This window comes from Hypomesus transpacificus, chromosome 10 (genome assembly GCF_021917145.1).
Source record: "Hypomesus transpacificus isolate Combined female chromosome 10, fHypTra1, whole genome shotgun sequence".
NCBI classification, from domain to species: Eukaryota; Metazoa; Chordata; class Actinopteri; order Osmeriformes; family Osmeridae; genus Hypomesus; species Hypomesus transpacificus.
This window is the reverse complement of record NC_061069.1, coordinates 10,270,416-10,297,173: the sequence shown is the minus strand read 5'-3', so window position 1 is coordinate 10,297,173 and position 26,758 is coordinate 10,270,416. Positions and strand designations below refer to the sequence as shown.

The 26,758-nt window shown below is 47.4% G+C and overlaps 5 protein-coding genes across 5 annotated transcripts; 3 read left to right on the top strand and 2 right to left on the bottom strand.

Moving 5' to 3' along the window:
- Positions 1-110: 110 nt before the first annotated feature.
- On the top strand, positions 111-1,595 carry rpl36 (ribosomal protein L36). Its single transcript, XM_047026908.1, has 4 exons — positions 111-215; positions 642-736; positions 948-1,082; positions 1,463-1,595. Exons 2-4 carry the CDS (start codon positions 644-646, stop codon positions 1,550-1,552), a joined length of 318 nt encoding a protein of 105 aa, XP_046882864.1. The 5' UTR covers positions 111-215; positions 642-643; the 3' UTR covers positions 1,553-1,595.
- A 301-nt stretch (positions 1,596-1,896) lies between these two features.
- Positions 1,897-9,599, bottom strand: lonp1 (lon peptidase 1, mitochondrial). The gene is made up of 18 exons (XM_047026906.1): positions 8,969-9,599; positions 8,409-8,497; positions 8,030-8,149; positions 7,504-7,774; positions 7,323-7,384; positions 7,098-7,227; positions 6,915-6,998; positions 6,446-6,666; positions 5,704-5,842; positions 5,201-5,379; positions 4,992-5,079; positions 4,788-4,910; positions 4,567-4,683; positions 4,204-4,344; positions 3,878-4,043; positions 3,519-3,742; positions 3,148-3,312; positions 1,897-2,469 (listed from the first exon to the last, which is right to left on the bottom strand). Exons 1-18 carry the CDS (start codon positions 9,527-9,529, stop codon positions 2,320-2,322), a joined length of 3,030 nt encoding a protein of 1,009 aa, XP_046882862.1. The 5' UTR covers positions 9,530-9,599; the 3' UTR covers positions 1,897-2,319.
- A 5,109-nt stretch (positions 9,600-14,708) lies between these two features.
- Positions 14,709-16,545, top strand: larp6b (La ribonucleoprotein 6, translational regulator b). Its single transcript, XM_047027126.1, has 3 exons — positions 14,709-14,827; positions 15,112-15,331; positions 15,448-16,545. Exons 1-3 carry the CDS (start codon positions 14,709-14,711, stop codon positions 16,543-16,545), a joined length of 1,437 nt encoding a protein of 478 aa, XP_046883082.1.
- A 703-nt stretch (positions 16,546-17,248) lies between these two features.
- vmac (vimentin type intermediate filament associated coiled-coil protein) lies at positions 17,249-19,713 on the bottom strand. Its single transcript, XM_047027508.1, has 2 exons — positions 18,820-19,713; positions 17,249-18,721 (listed from the first exon to the last, which is right to left on the bottom strand). The coding sequence occupies exons 1-2, from the start codon at positions 19,008-19,010 to the stop codon at positions 18,358-18,360; spliced, it is 555 nt and encodes a 184-aa protein (XP_046883464.1). The 5' UTR covers positions 19,011-19,713; the 3' UTR covers positions 17,249-18,357.
- A 35-nt stretch (positions 19,714-19,748) lies between these two features.
- Positions 19,749-21,294, top strand: ndufa11 (NADH:ubiquinone oxidoreductase subunit A11). Its single transcript, XM_047027509.1, has 4 exons — positions 19,749-19,885; positions 20,174-20,266; positions 20,491-20,613; positions 21,094-21,294. Exons 1-4 carry the CDS (start codon positions 19,807-19,809, stop codon positions 21,204-21,206), a joined length of 408 nt encoding a protein of 135 aa, XP_046883465.1. The 5' UTR covers positions 19,749-19,806; the 3' UTR covers positions 21,207-21,294.
- The last annotated feature ends 5,464 nt before the right edge of the window (positions 21,295-26,758 follow it).

Sequence of the window (26,758 nt, the reverse complement as noted above, 5' to 3'; positions counted from 1 at the left end):
GAACCTCATTAGAAAACAGTGAACTATAATTTCAAAATTATTACTATCGTAAGTTTCTTTATTTTTTTTACAGTAATAAGAACGTGACCAGAGTTAACCCCTATCCACAGGAGGCGCTACATAAAGCTACAACAAATTCCTCGAAAATAAGCCCTCATTACCCAGCATTCACTGCCAAACAGTCCTTCCGGTTTGTCCGCCATTGTAGTAAGCAGGTAAGACATTTACGGCCCAATTTTAAGATCCCGAAATCCATTAAAAATCACAACGATCAGTGAGGTATCGTCAGATATGCTATAAGATATGTATAGTAGAAATATTGACAAACACACTGATGTGATATTGCTATGTATCCGTGGGAGACAAAGTGTTAAATTCAGCCTGAAGTTGATGTGCTTACATGCCTTGGTCAACGAATAAAACCCGTATTGTCGCAAGACTTGCTAAAACGTAAATTATAGTGTATACATATGGTTCCTAGGGTAAATCTTGTCGCTACCGTAGTTAATATCAATTCCGTGTCATTTAAGTTTCTTGTCTCATTGGAAACGTTGACTGGTTAGCTAGCCAGCTCCTTACATTACGTTTAACATGTCTAATCTCAGTAAATGCTTCTTTTTTTGTAAACTTTTTTTTGACAGACATGGCTATCAGGTATCCTATGGCCGTGGGCCTTAACAAAGGCCACCCGGTAACAAAGAACGTCACTGCGCCAAAACACGGTCGGAGACGAGGGGTAAGTAGCAGGCCTGCAACATGTTGACGTTTAGAAAACAAATCTTGTCAGGCAGGCTGTGATTAAGTAATGGTTCTCTTGCGTGCAGTTGAAGTGGGATGTGCACTGGAGTCCTTGTGGGGCGTTAACTTTACGACCTGACCCAGGTCAGTTGGTCTGTTATTTGTATAATGTAAATCATGGTGCCCCATCTACCTTTTGTCCTGTTCAGCGCCTGACCAAGCACAGCAAGTTTGTGCGTGACATGATCCGCGAGGTGTGCGGCTTCGCCCCCTACGAGAGGCGTGCCATGGAGTTGCTGAAGGTGTCCAAGGATAAGCGTGCCCTCAAGTTCATCAAGAAGAGGGTAAGAGTGTCTCTCTCCACTGTAAAGGCTACTTTGCTTGGGGAAGGACCTAGCCAACTTAAGACTGGAGTGTATTAAAAGATGCTGTCAGTGCAGTGCCCAAGTATCACACTATGTAATGATGCCGATGATTGCTTTGACAATAATGCGGGCTGAAGTATGGCTGGCTGAATCTGTTGAATTACCTCACACACGAATAACTAGACTTTAAAATACAAAAACTCACGATGAACCATCTCTTGATACCCACTGGTCAAAGGCATTCTGTAGCATTTGTCATTACATCAGTGAGAGGTTAGGACTGTGGATGTTGTGTAAATCAGCAGATGTTTGTATTCAAAGCAATTAAAATATTGATTATCTTCTGATCTGTCCCTCAGATTGGAACTCACATCCGCGCCAAGAGAAAGAGGGAGGAGCTGAGCAACGTTCTGGCCGCAATGAGGAAGGCCGCCGCCAAGAAGGATTAAACCATCGTTGGGGCAAATAAATATTTGTATTTCACAAAAGAAATGTTGCCTACCCGTGTCTTGAATTTAAGTTTTACGAGTGCATTGAAGCCTGCCAAGATGTGGGATGTTTTGTAATCAAATATGTTCTACAAAGCCTTCTCCCATAAGTATGAAGTGTTGATTTGAGAGGATCATTCACCAGAGTGGAAGTGATGTCATCATTACTGGCCCATTTATCCAGAACCAAAGTAGAGCAGGTGGCTGAAGTCCAGGGTGTCAAGTATCAATCATTAACTGAATTTAGGAACACCAGTCTCACCTTTTGAACAAAAACAGTTTCTAATGCCAAAATCACAAAGCCATAATTTATGAAATCTTTTATGGCCATCTACATGTTAGCACCTGTCACAAGAAGTGATTTTAGTGTGAAGAGTAACCAAACTGACGCAAATTTAAACCGTAGTCAGGCATTTACAGCAGTTATATATAATGTCATACATATTTGATAGATACAAAAAAAGTCTAGGCTGCGTGGCAGCAAGGTCATAATCCCAACTGGTGATGGTTTGTTGGGGATCTTCACTATGGTCCTGAAATCTGAGGCCCACCAGGCTCCGTTCTGCTATGAGGTCCAGTCTTCTGAAGAACTCACATGTTCCCAAAGAGTGTCGTACAGTGCCCACAAAATGGTGTGCTTGTCAATCATCTACACAACTTCATCTGTCCTTCAGTCCTCAGCAGCAGAGGGAGAGTTTCCTGCCAGTGTCTCAGTCTCCATCTCCTGGTCACTGCTGGGGGAACGCGATGCTGAACAGCTTGCTGTAGTGATCTACAAAGTGCACCTCCAGGCCCTCCGTGATGAAGTCTGGCAGGTCCGTGAAGTCCTTCTTGTTTTCTGCGGGCAGGATGAGGCAGGTGACGCCGGCACGCTTTGCCTGGAGGAGCAAACAGACAGTACACGGAATTAACACAATGTACACAAGAGGTGGCCTGGGTGCCAGCTGAAGCCACGCCCACAATTTCTTTTGGTCTGGAAGTTGGGTCTGGGGTCGCTCGGTTGGAGAAAAACGAACAAGAGCTGTTCGGACTAAACAAATTGTCAGGGCGGGCTTTATACGATGATGGACAGATGATCAACGTTAATGTAATCAACCACGTCACCAAAGACCCCTTGGGTTGAATTTGTTTTCAACAAACATGGCTGCCACAGGAGAGCTGAGATGTGTACATTCTGCCATCGAGTCTGTTTTAGAAGACATCGACAGCGCATTCATTTTGAAAGAGGAACGCGATCAAGGCATTTGTCGATGGAAAATATGTTTTTGCCGTCCTTCCTACGGGATTCGGTAAAAGTTAACATACTACGTTGCTCTGATTGGTTGTTGGTCTATCCAATTGAGCGAAGAGGCATTTTTTTTCAGGGTTCGGTTGAAACACGCCCCATACTCACAACCCAACGGAGCGGTATCAGACTCATATTCTGACTAGAATTATGAGTATGACAACATCAGGCTACACAAGAGGCTAACACAGGGTAGGAACACACTTAAGTAACCGTACTACATGTTGTACTACGTATCAGGGTCTATTCTATGTGTTGTTGTATGACTCACAGCGATAGTCTTCTCCTTGATGCCCCCGACAGGCAGGATCTTTCCGGTCAGGGACAGCTCCCCGGTCATGGCCACGTTCTGACGCACCGGCATGTTGGTTGCTAAGGACAGCAGCGCCGTGACGATAGTACAGCCGGCGCTCGGACCATCCTTGGGAGTGGCTCCCTTGAAACAACATCACAACGTCAAAAATACAACCTTCACACCAATTGCCAACAGTTGACTCTATTCATGACTATATTTGGGACTGCATGCGATTTGTAATGTGATCGTACTTAGGTGATTACGGATTAATCCCTTATTTTTTCCTACCAACTGTTACTGGAGGTTTAAATAAAGTTTACAAAAAACGAATGGAAGGGTCCCCTCACCTCAGGTACATGCAGGTGCATGTGGGACTCAGTCAGGAAAGTGTTGTCTGGCTGTTGTTTCATGAGGAAGGCTCTGGCAAAGGTGAAGGCAATCTTGGCACTCTCCTTCATCACGTCTCCCAGCTGCCCCGTCAGCTCCAGGGTGCCCTCCCGGGGCCCGTCCTTACCAACCGTAGCCTCCCGGGGGCGCCGCAGAGAAGTCTCGATAAACAGGGTTGATCCACCTGTAGGGGGAGGGCGAAGGCAGAGAGATGGGCAGAGCTGTTACAACCTAATATCCTGGTAGAAAGGTGCCTGTGAACTAAGGAAAGACCCCTTTGGGGGGGGGGGGGGGGGGGTTGTTTAAGTTCCAGACATACCCATGGCGGTCCAGGCCAGGCCCATCACCACGCCCGCCGGTGTGACATCATACATCCGGTCCACGGTGAAGATCGGCTTGCCCACATAGTCCTGCAAGTTTCTGGGAGTAATCTCAACCTCTGTCTCCTCCCCGTTCACGATACGGAACGCCACCTTCCGGAACACCTGGACACGGAATCAGACATGCCATCAGTGTTTTAGTTTTTATCACACACGCCACTGTCAAGCCACAGCCTCGTTGGGGGTCTTGGTTAGGATGGATTTCTGTAACTTTCCCAATGCACAGATTTGGGCCAAAATCCAAGTTTAAAGAATGGAGCAGTACCTTCTCCACTTGCTTCTGGAGGTTCCTGACCCCAGACTCCCTGCAGTACTGTTTGATGAGCACGTTCAGAGCCTCGGAGGAGATGGCGGTCTTTTCCTCAGTCAGGCCACACTGAGCCCTCAGCTGGGGCACCAGGTACCTCTGGAAGAGAAGACAGACACCGTCAGTCACACAGGAAATATACTATGTAATGTCATTTGTAAAGTATTCATTTTAATAGAATGTTTAACCAAAGTGACATAAAGGCAGGGATTTGAACCTTCTTGATCTGTAGTCACAATGACTCTATCCCTGTGGCCATTCACCCTAGATTGAGTCTAACAGTACAGAAAGCCCATCAGACTAGGACTTGTGCTGCAGTACCTCAGCGATGGCTAACTTTTCCTGGGCCACGTATCCAGACACGTTGATCATCTCCATGCGGTCTCGGAGTGGCTCTGGGATGGTGTCAGTCACGTTAGCCGTACAAATGAACAGCACCTGGATGGAGAAGGGGAGGGATTTAAACAGACATCCACTTGGTGTGAAACCCCAGGTGAAATAACAGACGACGGATAGACAGGTCGGACCCATCTCGCACGTACCTTGGACAGGTCAACAGGCACGTCCAGGTAGTGGTCCACGAAGTTGTAGTTCTGTTCAGGGTCCAACAGCTCTAACAGCGCGGAGGACGGGTCGCCCTGGTAACCACGTCCGATCTTATCCACCTACCACGACAGAGAACGGTCGGTGACCAACCGTGCGCATGATCATCACCACGCCAACAGTTCACTGACGGCAATATTCACCTCATCTATGAGAACCAGAGGGTTTTCGGTCTTGGTCTTCTTTAGGCATTGAATGATCTTCCCGGGCATGGCACCAACATAAGTTCTCCTGTTTAGAGGTAGAGAAAGAGAGATGGCGTAAGCCTTCTTACCATTCTGAAGAACAGCGAAAGGATTGTTATAGTGTCCCGTATCTACTTGGGGGTTAGTGACGACCGCTGAGACCCCACCTGTGACCTTTGATCTCTGCCACGTCTGTCATGCCCCCCACACTGAAGCGGAAGTACTCTCTGTTGAGAGCCCGGGCGATGGAACGGGCGATGCTGGTCTTGCCCACTCCTGGGGGGCCGTAGAAACACAAGATCTTCCCCTGGGTGGAGCCTCGCAGCTGGCTCACTGCTATGAACTCCTACAGGGGGGGAGGGGGGGGGGTATAGGATGAGGGGGAAGAGAGGGAACAAGGATAAAAGATCCAGGTTGTTTTGTTTTTTTGTGAAGGATTAAGCCCATATTAACAACAATGCAGGCCTTTCAGTTCCAGTTCTAGTTAGCCAAAGGCTTAGGACCAGCATTTCCAGGAAAACAGAAAATTCCACCATACTTTCCCAGGCCAGGTTTACATCAAGTACAATACTTTGGGAGGTTAGTCAATGTTGGATTTAGCAAAGGCAAACACAACTCAGTTTTTGTGACCGTGTACGTAACCGAGACAATCCCTACTGTTGCTGCTCACCAGGATGCGCTTTTTAACTTCGTCCATCCCATAATGATCTTCCTCCAGCACCTCCTTAGCACGGCCAAGCGCCATGTTCTCCTCACTGTTAGTGCCCCATGGCATGGAAGTGAGCCAGTCCAGGTAATTACGAGTCACACTGCACACAAGGAGTAGCACATTTACTCAACAGACACTATTAGACAAAAACACAACACTGTGAGATCAGTCACAGCAGCACCCATCGCAGAACGATAGAACACCTTCCTTGTCTTCCTTGAGGGTTTAGGTTGGTTGAGGGGCAGTTCTATGGGCGTATGTGATGCCCTCTGTGACATGCTTGCGTGTAAAAAGGGCTATACAAATACATTTGATTTGATTTGAGCACCGGCCCAGATGGTGCAGTTGAGTAATTAGTCGATTGCAAATCTCCTTCAGGAGACCCTACCCAGTGAGAGACTTACATCAGTAAAGGCCCTAGCACACTGAGTGCAACATTTTCGCATGTGTTTTTTCGCAATCGTCAGCCTCAAAATTCCGTGGCTCCGAATTACCCCCCAAAAATATCAAAATGCTGGCTATGGATGCGAAAAACGCAGAAAATCGAACCCGATCCAAACTTTCTTTTGACGGACGAAAGTTTCGGAGGCAGTGTGTAAGTGCGATTGACACAACGTCATGTTGTATTTATTTTTTACGGCGCAAACATTTCAGACACGAATTTCGGACTCTGAAGGATTTCCAAGGGCCTTATGGGACTAACTTGAACTCAGAAGAGTGGTTGTCCAGCAGGTTGAGCTTGGTGAGCTCCTCGTTGATGACGTCCATGATGTGCTGCGGCACGGTGCGGCCCTTCAGACGCTCGCGGAACTTCTCCTCGATGGCGTCCTTGTCCTCCTTCTCCAGGCCCAGCTCCTTCTTGATGATCTTCAGCTGCTCCTGCAGCAGGTACTTCCTGTGTGTCAGCTTGATCTTCTCCTCCACCTGAAGAGGAAAGACAGGTCAGAGGTCAACCGTACTCACACTCTTACAATGAGACTGAGAGACACTTGGGAGACAGCAAGCGGGGTCAGAGGTCAATAAATAGGCCTACAGTAAGTCAACGGGATCTGGTACGCCTTGCTTGGTCTACTGAGTACAAGTTGCGGCAAATGAACTGGCCCCGGGCTTGAGTATAAGGATAAATGACCATCAGCAACAACCAGGAATACGCAAACTGGTGAGGAACTTACCTCCCTGCCCAGACGCTGCTGTAGTTTACTGAGCTCATATTCCTTCTTCAGTAGCGACAGGGCTTTGTACAGACGTTTGGGGATCTGCGGAGCGCACAGGGAAATATCGTGTGGGTCACATGACAACAGGCTGACACCACCGACTCAACATGGGCATCGCCATTCGAAACCCCGTCCACTTACATTCGTCTCTTCGAGGACGTCCTGCAGCTCGTGTGACTCCGCCCCCGTCAGAGCGGCGCCCATGTCACTGAGGTAGATGGGGTTGTCGACGACCCTCTGCCCCGCCTGCATCATCTGGAGCACAGACTCCCTAGAAACAGACGTGTCAAATCATCATGAGAGATTTAGATTCTCACACTCACTAAGAAAAAGAAAAAAAAAAGTCAAAATAGTTAGTGTCCACACCTGTACAGCGGGTTGAGGGCGATGATGTCACGGATTGTTTTGACGATCTCTGCCGTCAGGGCCTGGAGACAGGACAAAGAGTGTGAATGACTAGACGAGCAACACGAGAAGCGCCATTGAATTGTGACGCAACACAGGAAGTGAAACCACGGGGGGGGGGGGGGGGGGTCGACCTTCGTACCTTGACCTCCTCCGTGACCTCAAACTGCTCGTGGACCACGTTGTCCACCTCCACCATTAGAATGTCCGAGGAGGGCAGCGGGACGACCTCTGGCAGCAGTTCCGCCTCCAGCACGTTCTCCTCCATCGCCTCGGCTGACGAGGCAGGCGGGTCCTTGCGCGGGCGTTTGGGTTTCCTGCGCGGCGGTTTGGGCTGTTGCCCCGCCTCCTCTGCCTCGGCTACAGGCGTGGGTTCGTCTGGCTCCACCTCCAGCTGCTTGGTGATGCGAATCCTAGATGAGGAGACAGGGAGAGGTGGTGTCCCTCAAGTGCTCTAGATACAATCCTTACAATATCTCTAGCTCTGTGACTGCTAGTAAATTGCTGATGTTCACGTATACTGACAGGTTTCCACCTGTTTGCTTGGACCTATCCATCCCTCTTAGATCCAAGAGAGATGGGAGAAGGGGAGAGCACATCTTGGGTGTGGGCTACTCTGGCGGTGTAAGGTGGAGGTTAAGAGTCTTTAAGGTGCTGGTTCTCCGTACCTTCGGTGGCCCATGACTATCATCCTCAGCTTGTCTCCCAAGTCCTGCATCTCATGGATCTGGACGAAGGTGCCGGTGTTATAGATGGCATCCAGACTCTCCACCATGTCAGACTCATTACTGATAGAGAGAGAGAGAGTCACAGACAGAGAGACAGAGAGAGAGAGAGTCAGTCAGAGGCAGAGACAGAAAAAAAGAGAGGTACAGAGAGAAGACAAAAAGTTAGAGTGCGAGAGCGGGGGGGGGGAAGAGTAGGAGGAGTAGATAAATGTAGAGAAAGGGATAAAGGCGGAGCAGAGATAAAGTAAAAAGCATGACACGGGAAATGCCTGATTAAGAAGATCTCAATGACATGGAAGGCAACATAAGGTTCTGTTACCTGTCGTCTTTCTTCAAGAACACCCCAGCGTACGGCTGGGCCAATCGGACTCTGCGCCTCAGCAGATCCATCAGCTGCTTATTCTTCACCTAGATACACACGATTGGATGAGGGGGGGGGGGGGGGGAGGGGTGAATGGTAAACAAATACTATTGGAACCTTTTTTGATTTGCGTGTGGAGTGGAAATTCAAATCCGTATTATTTTTTTTATTTTTTATCTGTATCTACTACATTCTCTACACTCTCTCTATACTCTAGGGCAGAATAACATTTTCTGTTACATTGGAAAAACGTCGATGGCGCAAGGACGTGTATGCAAGGGTCATGAACCCCTGGCTGATGAAATAAGCAGCAACAGGCTGCTTCTAAAAAGGATTTCAACTGTCATGTAATCAATCAAAGCTGATATTAAACAAGAAGCATGAGTGTATATGACTATTTGTAATGAACAGATTCACTGTCTTCTGTTGAGGGGCCTGTCTCTGTAGGCTACTCTGACAGATGATGTTATTGCATCATCCGTATGTCCTTGTAGACCAAGCAGCGGTTGCTAGCTTACCTCGATTATCTTGATGAATCTTGGGAAAACCGGGTTTCTACTGACGGCGATCAGTGGCACGTTGGGAAAAACTTCAGGCACAAGCATGGGGGTGAGAGCTGTCATTTGGGGAGAGTTGTATGGGATTCCTCCGTCGCCCCCTGACTCGTCTCCCCCAGATCCACTGCTCTCCGACCCATCTTCCCCCGAAAACCCGGCACCACTGCCTTTGTTGCCAAACAACCTCCGATGATCAGAATGGAACGGTGAAGCCGAATTCAAAACTTGCCTCTCGGCGGCGAAAACACTGGTAGCCCTTGCCCATCGGTTCAGCTTGCCGAGCCTTCCAGCTCCTGTCGTTGATGGAATAACGTTACCAAAGCCGCCGTTGCATAAGGTTTTTCTAAGTGTACCACTCGTAGAATAAGAGCGTTTAGCCACCAGTCCAGTCCAGCTAGACGTCTCGTTCACCAGAGACCGAACAGCCCCAGTTGCAAACATACTGGAGTAATTTTTCGAAACAATTGCCCCTTTATCGTACGAGTACTTGCAAGCACCAAGCATTCTCATGCAGGTGGCCATGTTGAATCTCGAGCTTTCTATAGCAGCACATGACTTCTTCCGGCAGGGTTTGATTACGACAGAGGCCTCATCTCTGCCTCCCACAATATCCAGCAACGAGCGTCAGACTGTACTGTCAATCACTACTTAACTTAGCTGAATACTTACCGGTGACTTCATTACTACTGTTGATACTTCATTCATATATTTTTTCTAAAGCATAGAGAACATGATATACTTTACAAATTGTTTAATTAATCGAAATGCAAAATGTAGTAGAATTATTAACCTTTTGACTTTAGTAAATAAAAATAAAGACTTTATAAATTGAAGACATTCTGTGAGATTATTCAATATTATTGTAAAAAACAAAAACACAAAGTTCCACTGAATTCCATTTTTACATCACAGTATTGTGTTTAATTATGATGTCAGTCTTCCCCACTTGTAAAGTGTGTGAAAGTTCCTAAATGTTTTGGGTTCGTGTCAAACAAGTGCAATGGTGAGCCTAAATACAAATTTGTTCCTGATTATTCAAGCATGTAGCTATGTATTGTGATGGATAGCTGTACAACTAAACAAAACTGCATGGCAGTATCATAATTATCAAAATAGTTACGTGGTTTTTAACCTGCAGACAAAGTGTTTTTGAAAGGAAATATGGTTGTAATCTATTTTTTTTTACAGAATGACAACATCCAAAAGAAGAAAAAGAAAGCTCCCTTCAAGGAAAATGGCAGCGTGAGTTCAAACCAGTCTCAGAACTTCACGTGCATCTTAATTTATGTTTTGAATGCTGTGAAAGTCCCACAGAAATCTAACCCATTCTCTCTTCCCTTAACCCAAGCTGGTAGCCCTGGAAAATCTTGCAGACAGCAAAGGAGTCTTTCTTACAAAGCAGGATGCCAAACAGACGTCTCTCTCTCTTCTCAAGGCAGAGTGTGGCGATTTTATGACCCCAGATTCATGTCACGGTGATGGGGTGAGATTCATGTTCACGTCCTGCTCAATGCCTTTTGAAATTCAAAACATGATGTCACTGATTTGCTTCCATACTAATGTTGTCGGGTCGCTGCTTTTTGCGGATGATGTGGTCCTGTTGGCTTCATCGGGCCGTGACCTTCAGTTCTCACTGGAGCGGTTCGCAACCGAATGTGAAGCGGCTGGGATGCGAATCAGCACCTCCAAATCTGAGGCCATGGTAATCGACCGGAAAAGGGTGGAGTGCCATCTCCGGGTCGGGGAGGAGATCCTGAACCAAGCGGAGGAGTTCAAGTATCTCGGGGTCTTGTTCACGAGTGAGGGAAGAATGGAGCGCGAGGTCGACAGGCGGATCGGTGCGGCGTCCGCAGTGATGCGGGCTCTGCATCGGTCCGTCGTGGTGAAGAAGGAGCTGAGTCGAAAGGCGAAGCTCTCTATTTACCAGTCGATCTACGTTCCTACCCTCACCTATGGTCACGAACTATGGGTAGTGACCGAAAGAACGAGATCGCGAATACAAGCGGCCGAAATGAGCTTTCTCCGTAGGGTGTCCGGGCTCTCCCTTAGAGATAGGGTGAGAAGCTCGGTCATCCGGGAGGGGCTCAGAGTAGAACCGCTGCTCCTCCGCGTCGAGAGGAGCCAGCTGAGGTGGCTCGGGCATCTGATTAGGATGCCTCCTGGACGCCTCCCTGGTGAGGTGTTCCGGGCACGTCCCACTGGGAAGAGGCCCCGGGGAAGACCCAGGACACGCTGGAGGGACTATGTCTCTCAGCTGGCCTGGGAACGCCTTGGGGTCCCCCAGGAAGAGCTGGCGGAAGTGGCCGGGGGGAGGGAAGTCTGGGCCTCCCTGCTTAGGTCGCTGCCCCCGCGACCCGATCCCCGGACAAGCGGCAGATGACGACGACGACTAATGTTGTCCCTTCTCTACAGGACCATAGCAGTGACACATTCGTTGAAATGGACGATTTACCTTCTTCAGAAGGTATCTGCTCCAAACCTACATTCGCCCTTCCTCACTCATAATTAATAGGCTATCGTAGTATTTCCTGAAACTGTCTTTAAAGTCGTAACTAGGCAGAAAAACATGCCTGTGTGTCACTATCTGTGGGGCCGGAACAGGCCCTGTTCCCTGCCTGCAACTGTACAACTTTTTCTGTGTCTCCGTGTCCCTCTGCAGAGGCCTCAGACCAGGGTTGGCTGAAGGATCTCGCTCATGCCAAATGTAAGTCAGAGTAGCATCACACATTACCGTCAAAGATACCAGCAGCATGACATCCCTGTTGGGTTTGCTCTCCAGAAAAGTATGGTGATGCTGTTTGAGATGCAGAAGGGACATGTACCCTAATCATTAAACCAGCTTCAAATGTGTAAAACCTGTACTCATTCCAGTGGCAATGCAGACTGTCGTCGTGCCTAGGAAGGAAATGGAGGCGGGTAACCCTGCCCCTCCTTCCCTCCAGCCTGTCTGCCCTACTCTCTCTGAGCCCTCACCTGTCTCCAGCCTCCCTTCGGCTGACCTGGCTACTCTGCCTGCAGACAACCAGGTACCAGAGAAGGAAGAAGCCTTCACATGCAGGCCGTGTGACAACAACGACAATCAGGCAAGAACTGTTTGTTTCACTCGCCAGATTCATTTTAAAGGTTGTGGCTCTAAGTCAACTCTCATGTTCCAGGCTCTCAATAAGTACCTTGCAGAGGTCAGGGGGGTTCTGGACATCTCGGTGGATCCAGAGATGGCAGCTGTAGACGAGGAGGGGAAAGCCAGAACTTCCCTGCAGAACTTACTGAACCAGGAGGAGCGAAACGGCGTCAAACTCCGTCTGAGGAGCAACAAGATGGCTTCCAACCTCAGTGAGGAGCGGAGCAAGAGGCTGAAGCTCCAGAGGGTCCTTCTTGCTGCCCAGTGCCAGCAGGGGAGAGTAGAAAGTCAGACCAGAGTACAGGAACTACAGGGGGCTATTGACCATCTGAACAACAGTTTCCTCACACAGACGGCCAAAAATCAAACTCTCAGCTCCAACATGCACTTTCTTCAAGAACAAAACACAGCAAGGTATTCCTTTCTGATATCCATGAACCTGAGAGCAGACCGGCTAGCCTCAGAGCTAACAGAGAAGCAGCAACAGTACTCTCTCCTGGAGGCCCGGCAGGTGGACTCTGAGAAACTGCTGTCAGAGAGTCAGACCAGAGTAGTCGAGCTACAGAGTGTTATTGATGAGCAGAACAGGAAACTCCAGAGATTGACGGCCGAGAAGCACACCTTCAGCTCCCAAATGAAGTCTGTTCTGGAGGAGAACTCTGCTAAGGATGCTCTTTTGGCATCCCTCAACTCAAGAGCCAACAAACCAATCTGTGAGATCACAGAGGAGAAGGACAAGAGCCTCGGTTTCCAAAGTGAACTAGACGCCGTTATGTCTGACAAAACAAAGGCACTTGGGGAAGTAAAGAGGCTGGGCCAGGAGCTGACGCAGACCAAGGAGGAATGTGAAAAGCTGTCCAAGCAACTGGATAGCAGGAACCAGCAACGACAAGAGAAGACCCTGGCACTGGGGAAGAGCCTGGTTCACCGACACGTCACTAGCCCCTCCCTTGAAGCTGAGCAGGAGCACTCTGATGGGCTGGCTGCTAAACTTGAAATCATGCAGTCAAAGAGCCTAGCTACCATCAGAGAGCAAGAGCAGCAGATCTCTCAGCTGAGAGACAGCCTTCAGAAGGAGACCTCCAGCAGGCAGGCTCTGATGAAGGAACACCAGGGTGTCAAGACCCAGCTCAGTGATCTCCTGGACAGGGTTAAAGCTGAAGCAAAGGTTGAATCTCAGCAGAATTCCCCCCAGTTGATGGAGTTGAAAAAGCAGCTTTGTGAGAAGAAACTGGCGCTGGAGAAAAGTTTGACATCCTGGAACAAACTGGGCTCTTCCCTGAAGTCTCAGAGGGCATATTTTGAAAACCTGCAGACAAAGAATCAAACAAAAATGTCAAAGCTGAAGATGACCGTTGAACATCTTGAGGCGATCCTCCGATTGCGGTTCACAGAGATGCATGACCTGACGGTCCAAAATAAGACCCTATGGACTGAAGGCAAGCTTGTGTTGGCAAAGAACCAGAAACTGGAGGAGAAATACGAACTCCTGCTAGTAGACCACCGTTACCTCCAAGCAGTTCTCGATACAAACCATCAGCATGACCTCAACACTTCTCTAAAAGCCCAGAGTACCCATTTTGATATGCTGCTGTCAGACAACCAGACAAAATTAGCAGATTGCCAGAAGGCTGTAGACAGTCTTGAGACAATTCTCAAAACCTTACAGTCAAACAACCACACTCTACAGGCAACCCTCAACAGTCTGGAGACAGACCATCACATCCTGTTGGGAAAGTACAACACTTTGCTGATTGACAACACTCCCTGCAATCAGTGAACCAGAGAGACATGCCCAGAGTGGATAGGACCATCTGAATACAAAGAACCCAGAGACTTTGGACCGCACAATTTAAATAGCTGTCTATGTATTAATCAGTGCAGTGTTGCTATCTTACTTGGCAGTATAACAAATTATTTCATTAAAAAAAGGAAAAGGAATAAGCACGTGGGCTATTAAGTTCATTTTTGTTTTCATCCAGATTGTCAGTCTATATTTCTCTGCATCCGTGCACTATGTAAACAAATCTAATACAATATTATCAGAACTACCAGCTGTTTCATAATAATTTGTTCTTATTTAAACTCAATTTTGTTTGACTTCCTCCTTTGTAGGACATTTAATTTATTATTCATGTATATTCTGTTTGATTAAATAAATAAATCAGTTTTCTGCTTGAAACGTTTTAATCGAAAATGTTTAAGATGATTCATGTGGTCTGTTCCTGCTCTAGCCTATAAGTGCGTCAGCGCGTTAAAACGCGCTCTGTTCAAAATGCCATGTCAACACCTGAATGTTATTAATTGATTGCAGCCATCGAGCGTTCTTTGCCAATGGTAACGCAGTATATTGTGATGCAAGGAAATGTTGAGGCACGAATTTGGAAAATATTAGTTTATGTAAACAGGTGTGTGGACTGGGTTACGTTCTGACGGAGAGGACACCAGGTATGCTTACAGTATGCGTAGCTTATGTCAATTACTTTAGCATTACACGGTATCATGAATGTAATCTGGGGACGTTCGAACACTGTTAAGCTTCAATTGTAAACATTTTATTTTTTATTTTAGTTGCGCAACATGTCTGCTTCTCTTGTGGTTGTCAACCAATATGGACGGAACTCGCAGTTTTCACCAGATGAGGAACTACTGGGGTCTGGATCCTACACGGATGACAGAACGTATGACAGCTTGGATGGGTGCGTTTAAACATTTTAGACGTCAGGAATGATTGCTTTGATTCATGTTTTTTCGTAGGCTACTTGGGCAGAGTGCGATTTATGCAATGATAATCGGGAGGGTCAACTTGTACTCCATGGCGTGTATCGAACCCCCCGACCTGTTGTTTTGACCTCTTTTGGGGGGGTCCAAGTCTTAATTAGGGGGGCAGACCCCCGTAATTCGCACCCTGTACTTGGGCCGTGTATGCTTGCATTTTTGTTGCTACTTGACTTGTTGTCAGCCTTGCTGTTTGATCTTGCAGGAGTTCTACAGAGCTGACTGATGTGTTTGAGGAGGAGGAGGGCTGTTATAAGGGGTCGTCATGGAGTCCACCTGTAGCTGACCTCCAACTGAAGATTTCTGTCCAGCTAGAGAACTATCTTTCCAACGATAGCCTATCTGGAGATGCTTTCCTCCTGAAACATGTTCAGAGGAACAAGATGCAGTACGTCAGTCTGAAGCTGCTGTCTTCGTTCAAAAAGGTGTTCAAACTAATACTAAAATATTAACTTGACTCTTTACACCAAGTGTAACCTCCTTCAATGAACACTGTAGAGTCGGATGGTCTTTTCCTAAACATTCTTCCTGTCTGTCTCAGATCAGGGAGCTGACTCGTGACTGGAGGACCACTCTGGCCGCAGCCCGAATATCAACACGGCTGGAGGTGAACGACGAGGGGACCAAGGTCAGGCGAAGGGAACCTGTGCCTGACTGGCTGCTATGTGTCCCCACCAGCAAGCTGCTCCTGGCCTGGAACCTGCTTGGGGGAGTTTGCGAGGGGGAAAGTGGAGAACCAGGCAGGGAGCAGGTGGACCTGATGGGGATGGCCATGCGACTTTTCGGTTGCCACGGCACCATCACCTCCTTGCGCATCCTCCGTCCGGGGAAGGAGGTGCCCGCGGAGTTGCGGCGCTACGCCAGGAAGCACTGTGAGCTGGGAAAGGAGCTGTGTGCCGTGGTGGAGTATGAGCACCTGGAGGGGGCGCGGAAGGCCTGTGAGGTGCTGCAAACCCGGCAGGGGGCCAGCACTGGTGTCAGGGTGGCTCTCCTGGGAAGCAGGAGTGTGCGCAAAACGGATAGTGGTCATGACCCTAACGAGGAGTCTGAGGATGGAGTGGACAGTATATGTTCTCGGAAGCCCCATCAGCGCAAGGCCCGGCGCCCTCCATACTGCCTGGAGGACTCCGCCCTGTACAGCTCATCTGAGTCCGATTTCACCCCGGCTTCTCCCAAGCCAATCCGCGTGGTCTCCCGGCCCCAGTCTCTGTATGGCAGCCCGCTGGCCATCCCCCGAGCCTCTTTTTCACACTCTAACCCTTACCGGAACCCGGTTACCAGCCCTGCATCCAGCCCCCTTCTCCCTCGCAAGCTATTTCCTTCGGGACACACTCCTTCCCCTCTGGCCACGGATCTCAGTAGTAGTCCTTCTTCCTCCAGCAGCAACGGCCGAAGAAAGTGTTCTGGGGACTACAACTCCCAGGACGGCCTCTGTTCGGCAGGAAGCCCATGGGTCCAGCGCAGGAAGACTGCGGCCCAGGCCTTCTTCCCCGACAAGGGAGCTCCAGGACCGGTGGCACCCGGTGTTCCCAGGAGGGTTCCAGGGTCTGTGGCAGTCCTCCGTCAGCCTCTAGGTCCTGATGGTACCAAGGGCTTCTATAACTGCATTGGGCGGGGGAAGATAGTCCTGCACCAGTGAGGGACTCAGATTGTACTGTCCGTCAGATCAGGTTTCACTTACACTTTTCATTCTCACTGAGGGTAGGAAATTATGGGGAAAGAAAATTGTCCAAATAATCTTGTATGCAGTCCTGTTATGAAAATTTAAATGTTTTGTACCCAAAGTAAATAAAGGTAAAATGGTGTTAAGTTGTTTCACACTAGTCTCACAAGACTTCTCTAGCAGTCCTCCTTCATGATTATGAATACATTTTCTAATGAACACAGACGACAGACGTATAAATAAATAATTTATTAATGCCTTTCAATATATCTGTTAGAAAACCACAATCCTTAAGAACAAAACCTCTGAGAAAATAAAAATGTCTTGACTTTTGACAGTGCAGACATGGCAAGATGCATGACTGTCCAGAGGAAACAGATAGACCCCAATGCTTGAGGATGGGTCACAAGGCTGCTAGTGGAGCTGCATCACTATCATGCAGCTAGACTGAGACAGACGAAACATGAACAACTATCCTGCCAGAGCACAACTGATATTGCCTTTGCAATAATTACTAGGCTTCAAATTCAAACGCAGGCAGACACAACAAGGGATTACATTTACATTTAGCAGACGCTCTTATCCAGAGTGACTTACAGTAAGTACAGGGACATTCTCCCCGAGGCAAGTAGGGTGAAGTGCCTTGCCCAAGGACACAACATCATTTGACCCGGCGGGGAATCGATCCGGTAACCTTCTGTTAATTACTAGCCCGACTCCCTCACCACTCAGCCATCTGACTCCCCAGCCATCTGGATTAGTTTTGTTTTCCTAAAAAATTAAAGACTGGCGTAAAAATAAATTTATTTTTGTGTAAGACACCTCAAGTGGAATGTGGCAATGCAATAATAACGCATTATAGCCCAACTAGGGTCAAATATAACAAAGCAAATTTGGATTTGCATAGGCTTTGCTTCACTGAAGCAGACAAAGACAAGAGAGGTGGGGTTTAAGAACACAATGTGGTCCACTGCAAGAACGACAACCTAAATAATCTGCATCAGTTGTTTTTGCTTTGAAGCAAGGCGTCTCGTAAATTATGTGAGCTCTTAGAATATGCCACAGCCAAAGTCTTCAATTTAGTTCTACATTTCTGAAGTATATGATTGATAGCCATAACCTGTCAGATTCTTAGATTAAATTAAAACTTTGGTTTATGAGGCATACCATTTCACACTTAAGACAACAGTACAGAGTACAAACAAGCCCTGGGCATGCGTGTTCATTCAATTAGTATAAAAATATAGAAACATCAGTATATTTAACACCAGCTATTTCTTACAGATTTACAACAAGCTGAAAGTTCACTTCAGTCAATCTTGAATGTGATACCATGGTGACCAGGCAGGTTTAAGCAACACAACCTAGCCTGAAGAAAATATGCCATGCCAATATATAACTGGGAAGTTATGTTGAAACAGATCATCCAAAGTTTACAGCATTGTAGTACAAAAATAGAGCACTTGAAACTAGATGAAAAGAGAACATGGAGGTCCATGAACTAAAGACAGGTCTATTTGGTTTGATCAAACACCTCATTTGTGTGATCGGCACATTCATGTTGAGACATCATAAAAAAAACTCACAGCACAACAATTGGGACACAGTTGACTTCTTCAGTAATATATATGTTGACATGCATGCTGCTGAAATGTTTGCTTCAAGTTAGGGGCCACTCTCTCCTGAAACATTTGTAACTGCTTACAGAACTACTAGGATGTTCTATGATGGTTACAGCCGCATATGTAGCTACGGAAACATGGGTTCTGCAGTCGCCAGAACACGCCACTATACAGTAGTTCCGAACACAATTTCTTCCAGTTCCTGGTCGTCCATGTCATCCTCGCTGAGGGAGAAGTCCTTGTGGTTGCAGATCCGAGTCGGGCTACAGTTTGACTCTCCATCCATGAGTGAGTTTGCGGGTGGCGGTCCAATGCCTGCCCCAGCTCCCACTAGAGAGCCTAGCCTCTCAGCTTCAGCCATGTGGGACAACATGGAGTCCAGTAAGGGGCGACTTCGGCAGATGTTGTCGAGGATCTGGCAGCGGTGCTGCAGCTGTCCTATCAAAGCATCCTTTTGCTTGACAGTTGTCTGAAACCTCTGGATGGTCTCCTCGGACTTACACAGCTTCTCGTGAAGGTAAGAAATCTCCCTGTACAGGAAACGAGGTAGAACTGAATGATCAGATCACATGCTTGAACAATTGCAAACAACGTACTTGAACTGAACTGAAGTATCTTTATCACTTACTTATCCTTGGCCTCCGTGATCTCCTGAGTGGTAGCCCTCAGTTGCTCATCCTTCCTGATCAAGCTCTCTGCCTGCTCCCGTACCGTGTTCTCCGCGGCCTCTAGACGCCGCTCCAGTTCCACCACCCTCCTGTGCAGAGCGGACAGGTGAGCGTTCGCCTCCCGAATTTGAACCGGCGAGGGCGAGGACATCGCATATGAGCAACTGGACGTGAAAGTTTGACTCAATTCGTAGTAATTGACCACAAAAGTTTAATCTTGAGTCACTCTTCGCTTGTTGTGTTGACAAAAAAATACTGACCCAATAGCTAGCTATAGTCTACTCAAGTGAAGCCTGTCGTCAAGCATTTCACCAGCTGTGAGATGTAATCTTTGTGCCATAGCTTCCCTTCCTTATAATTTCTGAGATAGTTCCGAAAAAAATGTTTGTGCTGTGCACTGACAACTAGCTGTAGTTATTCTAGGTCAGTGATGCTGAGAAAGAGATACTGCTACTCCAAAACAGGCACGACACGTCAGCATCCAAGCCAGCCTCGGTGACTTGAAAATGCTACGCGTACTTACCAAAACATCACACTAGAAGTTATGCTTCTAGCATAGCCCAAACACAGTGCATTGCCTTAATGAATTGTCTAAAATGTTACAATTATGAAAATGCTGGGTAACATGAATGAACTTAATTACAAGCGGTTCACCTGTGGATTAGCAATTACCCCGGAAACAATTGCTCACTAGACAAATGCGCAACCACCAAAAACGATCGTACATAAAATAGAATGATGTCCTCAGTGGAGTCCTCAAAATGTTCCACCACAATTTTTATAATTTTTGTGTTATAAACATTTAACGTAATGCACGCTGGTATCGTGATATGATTATATTTTGCATGTGTACCATTTGCGTACCAATAAAGTTTTGTAGTTCTCGTGTGTTCACTGGTTCTCGCGATGAGCTTATTGTTGTCTGTGTCCTTGATGTGAAAGCCAAAATGGGTTACTGGGATCTGCAAGAGGGGAAAGATTGTGTTGAAAAAACATGGATCACCACGAAATTGGGCACTGCTATAGGTAAACCTGAAAGAATGCCAATGAGTTGCCAGCTAGGTCGCTAATTCTCCACCCAAAGCGGCAATTAGCTAGCTAACATTAGCTAGCTAGCTAGCTAGCTTAACCCTGTTGAAAAGACTGACTGACTAGCTAAATAGCAAGGGAGCAAGTAGCTACTAGCCAGTAGCTACAGTAATGATGTGAGTGCGTTTGAGGTCAGCATAGACGGTTCAGTTGTGTCCATTTACAAGCTACTAGGTAACTATAGCAGTGTGGAATTGTGTTTTGATGTTGTGGGTTTACTTACAGGATTGGTGGGTTCAGCTTATCATATGGTGGCATTCCAGCCTGATTCGGCGATGCAAGCTGTCCAGAGAGCCACGTCGGGAACAGTTACCATGGGTATGTGTCACAAATAGAACGAATTGTGAGGACAACCTAAAGTTCTCTCTTGAACTACCTCTAGCTTGTCTACCCTCACATTCAATGTCTGTGACATTCTCATACCACTATCATGAACACCTTGTGCTACGGCTAAGGCAGTATGCATCTCAGTCATCATTTTGCTGTTATCTTACACTAGATTAAGTCCCCTTGAATGAGCTGGTCTTCTCTTTCAACCACAGCTTCCCTCGGTGCTGTCTTTGGACTGGCGACGTGTCTCAGTGCACAGGCCAGAGACGCTCCTGATGACCCCAGTAACTACTTCATCGGAGGTTGTGCCTCTGGAGTCATGCTCGGAGCTAGAAGTGAGTACAGCATTCAACAACAACAAACACCGCTGTTCATTTCAGTCCCAGTCTAAAATGTCGATTTCACCTCGGCACTGATGCATTCTGGTCCATACATAAAGGCCACCAAATGTCAGGCTCTGACGAGGCCATGGCCAGCATTCACTTGCTGTAAACGCCCTCCCAGGGGAAAGAGGTTGTTAGCCCAGTGCTGGGGCTCAAACAAAGGGCTAGTGGAGGAATATAATAATTATTTTGTGGGTGGCAACATCTTTGATTTAAATGAGCTATTGCTCATTTGACTGAGCTGAGTGGATGCTTTTAGCGGTTCTAAATGTCGATGTTAAAATATTGTTACCAATGTTAATATTCTGTTTATCTTGCTCTATAGGGGGCTTCAATGGGCAGACTGATTGAAACCTTTTAAGTAGCACTGGTCTAACTATTTCTCTTTGTCTGTCTGCTTATCCCTTCTCATATTGTCTTTCTGCCTCTTAGCCCACAATGCCATGACTGGCGCGACAGCGTGTCTGGGGCTGGGAACCCTGGCCATGTTTACCAAGGTGGCTAAGTTGGAGAACTGGAGAATAACAGGACCACCTAGGCTGTAAATACCTGAAGAGCAGACGGCAAGACTATATATTGACATGTATATTGTATATTAAGTATTCCTGGAATAAAAAATGTGTGTAAATCCCAGATGCTTGGCATTTATTTTCCTAGCTGAAGCCTCTGATGCCTGTTTGCCACTAGAGGGAGAGAGAAACCAACTTTGTAAACTAGGCTCTATGTCAATTCTGAGTATCAGTACATTTGAGTGGGATCTCTTTGGATTGGGAATGATTACTGACAGAGTGAAGAGCATTAGAATTTTTATTTTTTACTTCAGGTCATAAATTACATTTCATGTTGTTTGTTTTGGAGGATTTTCCTAACGATCATTTCTGAAACAAGTATTTTAGTCATGTTGGTCCAATTGTGTTGGTGAATTATTTGTTGCACGTTGACATTGGCCTCACTAATACACCAAACAAATACATTGTAAGACTTTTATTGCCTTTGGCAGCATCTAAATTAGTAGCATATGCGAGTGGCTGAGCACACAATGTAGTTTCAAGCCACTCAGACAGTTGCCTGTAAAAGTTTACTGAGAAACGTGGTGGGATTAAGCAGATTATCTAGAATGGATGAGGAATTTAAAAACGGTGAGGTTTTCCACTCTCTTAACTCTAGATTGAGCAAGGCCACTGCATTCCAGGACATGATGATTCTGTGCCAGTAAGTTACTGTTAGTTACCCTGAAGTTCTTCTGTGGAAAACAATGCCACTGTTGAATGCCGCATTTTTTAAATGATTGGCATAGCCATTTTCACGATAAACAGGGTGTGACAAAACAGAATTAGCCATCAGAACATTCACATTTCCACAGTGTTGCCTGACAATCCACTTCTCAGGGGGCATGGGGGAGATTAATAATGTTCTGCTGTGTTAATTGGACAGGCTTTGTCAGTTGGATCGGCCAATCAGGGGTGGTCTGGCGGCAGGCGTGCATGGCAGGGAGCGTTAGAGGAGATCTGAAGGAGATCCAGGTCTCTCGGAAGCCTTCATTCCATTCTGGTGGCTATTCTGTCACGATAAGTGAAAAATGAAGTCGACTTGTTTAGTATTGGCACGTTGTGGAGCACTTCACGGTGTTGACATTTATGGGAGTGCCACTATATAAAGATCGTCCCACCAGACGTTGCTCCGGGGCGATAATTACCTACGTTATCGTCCAGGGCGTGATCACAGCTGGAGAAACGGCAGGAACAGAGAAACAGCTGTATCTTGTTTGGTCCTATGACGTGACAGCCAGGACAATAGGAGCTGAGTGAGACAGACACATGTAGGGTGTGAGAGAGCTGGAGGAGGGGAGGAGAAGACAACAAAGTGAGAAGAGGTGATGGAAGAGAGAGAACAAGAGAGAGAGACAGAGTCAGTGAAGGCAAAGATCCACGTCAGTAGGAAACAGGGGGGAAAAACACAGAGCATTTGCAAGTTCTGAGCAGGGTTGATCAGAGACCGTGGGACTGATGCACTATACGCGGGTCCAGCATCACCAGTCCACGTGTCGTGATAGGACAGTGAAGCTCTTTGAGCTGTGATAGGCTGGGGAGAGTGGATGGTAATCCCTCAAGATAGAATGAGTACAGTGGGTCATCATGGTCCAGACCTCACATCACATGGCCCCTCATGGCAGCTTTCAGTAATAAGGAAAGAAGTAAGGGTGGGGTGGAGTTGGGATGCAGTATGTGTGTGTGGGTTGGGGGGGGGAGGGGGGTCGGAGTGTTCTGAGATTCCATCAGCTAATGGCTGGTTTAATTCAGACACTCAAGTAGCCGTTTATCAATTGTAAAAAGGGTACATTACAACTTGACCCTTGAGTGTCCTAGACTGTACAGTAAGGCAGGGATTGTCATGGTAACAGAACAGTAACTGGACAGTTAAAGGTTCGATCAGACAAGGCAACCTATCAAAGTGCGCCTAACCATAGCCACTTAACACAATCACACACACACACACACACACACACACACACACACACACACACACACACACACACACACACACACACACACACACACACACACACACTCACTCATGTGTACTTTAACACAGAGTATATACTGATTCATGGCTTGTATTCATAGTGCTTGGATTTTATCTGCTTTAGTATCTGTTAGCATACATCCTTACACTGCAATTGTTTGTCATAAATACCGAAAATGCACATCGGGCCAGTGTAAGGGGGGAAGATTCACAAGAAATGAACTTTTCAACCTTGCTAGGAACGCTCATGCTACTGAGAAAAAAATCTGCAGTCGGATTTAGCTTCAAATTCCTGCGAAGAAGATCGGCAAGTGCAGACAGAGCAAAATACACAAACCATGTATCAAAAGCACTTCAAAAACAACAACAGTGAATGGGGCAGAGCGTGTGCAGCGTCCTCTGTGTCAGCCTGAGCACTGTTCTCTGGAAGTGAAGTCCACGGTCCCATAACTCAGCAGGCTTTTAAGATAACACTGGAGACTTCTGGAAGAGGAGATGGGAGGAGGAGGGGAGCGGGGAGGGTAGAGGGGGGAGGGGGGGGGCATGTCGACACTGATTCCAGAATCAATTTAAAACCCCAGCAGTAATTAAGTAAACGCTGCCACATAAGCTCTTCTGATACCCAGGGATTCCAACCGAGAGCCTCTCAGATGGACTGTTGCCGAGGGCTGCCTGGGATTGATCGAAGACAGGAAGATTGAGCGAGGCTGCCGTGTGCGTCAGAGGCTCTTCTCCAGCACTCAAACCATCTTTGCGTTGAAACATTACATTTAGTCATTTAGCAGACGCTCTTAGCCTTTCGATTACTTTGAAACCACATCAAAACCTCCTCCCGAAGCACACGGCACAAATCAGACTCTCCCACTCCCAAGCAGGACCAGGCAGAGGGGGGGCATCCAGGAGCAGAGGCCAATGTACCGTACCAGGGAGGCAGTTGCTTGAGTGGCCGATGGGGCCCACCCAGGATTCTCCTTCTTGGCTGTTTGGGCTGCTGCTCTGCTCCTGGGTGATTTACAGCTGGGCTCAGTGAGAGACAGGACCAGGGGGGGGGGGGGGTCCAGGAGGGAGGCGGATGTGCTGCTACGTCCCTTCTGACGCACTCCACCATGCGGGTCGATGACAAGGCACCAGGCTGGGACAGGTCCAGAGACTCTGGTGATTTAAACGGTTTGTTGAGCTGAGGGGAACAACCTGCCGCCAACTTATCTTTGGTCCATAAGCGTAGGTTCTCTGGGTAGATAGGAGCTAGAAGTCTCTACCCATGTTAGATGACCATTGAAACATCTCCACTAGCAATTAACAGCAGAGCAGGGGTCGTGGTAACTGGTGTGATACATGTTTTTTGGGGTTCAAAGCCAAATCCTCGCTATTCTCGACCACTCTGGGGAGGAGGCCCACAGGACGAATACACTCGTGTTGTCCACCTCGTCAGGACCGCTGCTCCGATCTGCTGCCCGGCTAATCCTTGGTCAGTTAATCGTGGCGAGGTTTGGGCTGCCAGTTCTGAGCTGTGTCATGCGGTGCTGAATCGTTTCCTGAGCACGGACTCATCCACCACTTTCCTAACTGAACTGTCTGGTGAAGTAGCTACAAGGGGAACTGCTCTACATTGAGAGAGATGGGATGCAAGGTGATTAGCGAGACGCTCCCGGCATTCCGCTATATCGCCGTGTTTCATATTAAACCCCACGCAGTGAGATCCAGCCAAGGGAAAACGAATCGATATCTGATGGAAAACGCCCAACGATGGCTTTTTTTCTGCCAACGCAGAACCATTGGAGGAAGGAATCAAGTGACAGTGGTCGAAGAGTATCGATGTGTTACATGAACTCCCGTTTGAGAAAATACTTGGGAACTTCTCTGATCAGACATGTCTCTGAAGGGAGGGCAGAGAAGGAAGTGGAGAGGATAACAGGAAATGCCAAGGGGATGCCAGTGTACCTGAGTCATGTTCTAAGGCTTTGACTTGTGTTCCCAGTGTTAGAATTACAGAACCAGGTCTATGAGTGGACACACAGCTGTCCTTAAACCCAGTTACAGAACGTTTTGAGTGGTGCTGTCTGGAGAGGATCGATCCGCTCCAGGGAGTCAGGTGGCTGAGCGGGTAGAGCATCGGGCTAGTAATCTGAAGGTTGCCAGTTCGATTCCCGGTCGGTGCACATGACGTTGTGTCCTTGGGCAAGGCACTTCACCCTACTTGCCTCGGGGGAGAATGTCCCTGTACTTACTGTAAGTCGCTCTGGATAAGAGCGTCTGCTAAATGACTAAATGTAAATGTAATGATCCGCTCTCGGGATCAACTCAGTGCTCCCTGATTGATGGGAACAACCAACGCTTCACAGACCAACGCTTCACAGAGAATGTTGCCTTTAACCGGCCATCACTCCCTGATGTCATTCATCACAGGGCACTTTGACCAGCACTGACCAGTGCTTACCAACTCTGTGCAAGAGCTCTGTCCTTCTGAGGGGGTGCCCATGATGTCTGAACCTTTTACATAAACATGCTGCCCTGCCAAACCCTGCCTTCCGGGTCTTTCCTGGTATCTCCTGGGCTCTCATGGGCTCCACTCAGACAACGTGTTTAGCTTCAAACTGTTTGTGTGGGAGACGTACGTCTTCTTCCCATGGCTCGGCGGGCCCCATTAGCCTGTGTATATTTGGAATAGGACGCTGATCGAGGAGAAGTTGATTGGCTCTTCTGTTCCCACCCTGTTTTGTCAGAGACAGCCAGGACAGGTCACGGCAAGGGTCAGGGGTCTGAGGTCAGGGGTCAGATTCCTGAAGTTAAATAACGTTTGGATGGCAATGTTTAGATCCATTCTGTAAACCGTGCTGTCAGACACGGCCACGCGCACACCCGCACTGATGAACACCCATGTGTTCATCAGCCTGTAAGTGTGGTCTGATCAGAACCAGGGAGTTTGCACATGATTAACCATGCCAATGTTTATACGGTTTGCTTTGAGTTACTTGGAAACCCAAGCCATTTGCTTCAGTGTACACAAACTCTCACACGCCTGCAAGCCTCAACCCTTACCCGGAAAAGTTCCACATCCTTGTTCCAGTTCAACTCTGAAACAGCTCTCTGTTACTTTCTCTGCTCTTTTGTTCCAACATGTGACAAGCACTAACAATGCTTTACAGCCCAAAATGTGATTTGGGACACATTACAACTGTTATTCAGTACCATGAGGCCCTGTGATGCTGGTTCTTCATCCCTTTATCCCTGGATGGAAATGAACTTGAGCTGGATCACAAACAATCCCAGTTGGATGTTCAGCGTGCCACCAGTCAGCTTTGTAAGAGCTGCTATGTGAGGAAGTACTTCAAAAAATACACAACAGACCAAAGTATGACTGGACCTGCAAACATTTATACACTCCATAAAAAGAGCAGACGCAGTAATATTAGTCTATTAGGAATATTGGTCTATTAATCTAGTTTGTCAAGGGAGATAACTGAAGAACGTCTAGAGGCTTAAATGCTACTATTCTTAGCCTTTGTTTTAAGACTCCTCAAGTCTTTAATGGTCCTGTTGATAACTACTATTTCAGATTATTTACCATCCCTTC

What these genes read in the sequence shown, in the direction of transcription:
- rpl36 (XM_047026908.1), top strand. Translation starts at nt 644, where the DNA reads ATGGCTATCAGGTATCCTATGGCCGTGGGCCTTAACAAAGGCCACCCG. An exon ending in AACACGGTCGGAGACGAGGG is followed by an intron (nt 737 to 947) that starts GTAAGTAGCAGG and finishes TGTCCTGTTCAG; the next exon opens with CGCCTGACCAAGCACAGCAA. An exon ending in TCAAGTTCATCAAGAAGAGG is followed by an intron (nt 1,083 to 1,462) that starts GTAAGAGTGTCT and finishes TCTGTCCCTCAG; the next exon opens with ATTGGAACTCACATCCGCGC.
- lonp1 (XM_047026906.1), bottom strand. Translation starts at nt 9,529, where the DNA reads ATGGCCACCTGCATGAGAATGCTTGGTGCTTGCAAGTACTCGTACGAT. An exon ending in AGGTCACGGAGGAGGTCAAG is followed by an intron (nt 7,385 to 7,503) that starts GTACGAAGGTCG and finishes TCCTGTCTCCAG; the next exon opens with GCCCTGACGGCAGAGATCGT. An exon ending in GCAGAGATCAAAGGTCACAG is followed by an intron (nt 5,080 to 5,200) that starts GTGGGGTCTCAG and finishes ACCTCTAAACAG; the next exon opens with GAGAACTTATGTTGGTGCCA.
- vmac (XM_047027508.1), bottom strand. Translation starts at nt 19,010, where the DNA reads ATGTCCTCGCCCTCGCCGGTTCAAATTCGGGAGGCGAACGCTCACCTG. An exon ending in ATCACGGAGGCCAAGGATAA is followed by an intron (nt 18,722 to 18,819) that starts GTAAGTGATAAA and finishes TTTCCTGTACAG; the next exon opens with GGAGATTTCTTACCTTCACG.
- larp6b (XM_047027126.1), top strand. Translation starts at nt 14,709, where the DNA reads ATGTCTGCTTCTCTTGTGGTTGTCAACCAATATGGACGGAACTCGCAG. An exon ending in ACGTATGACAGCTTGGATGG is followed by an intron (nt 14,828 to 15,111) that starts GTGCGTTTAAAC and finishes TTGATCTTGCAG; the next exon opens with GAGTTCTACAGAGCTGACTG. An exon ending in TGCTGTCTTCGTTCAAAAAG is followed by an intron (nt 15,332 to 15,447) that starts GTGTTCAAACTA and finishes TGTCTGTCTCAG; the next exon opens with ATCAGGGAGCTGACTCGTGA.
- ndufa11 (XM_047027509.1), top strand. Translation starts at nt 19,807, where the DNA reads ATGGGTTACTGGGATCTGCAAGAGGGGAAAGATTGTGTTGAAAAAACA. An exon ending in GAAATTGGGCACTGCTATAG is followed by an intron (nt 19,886 to 20,173) that starts GTAAACCTGAAA and finishes GTTTACTTACAG; the next exon opens with GATTGGTGGGTTCAGCTTAT. An exon ending in GTCGGGAACAGTTACCATGG is followed by an intron (nt 20,267 to 20,490) that starts GTATGTGTCACA and finishes TTTCAACCACAG; the next exon opens with CTTCCCTCGGTGCTGTCTTT.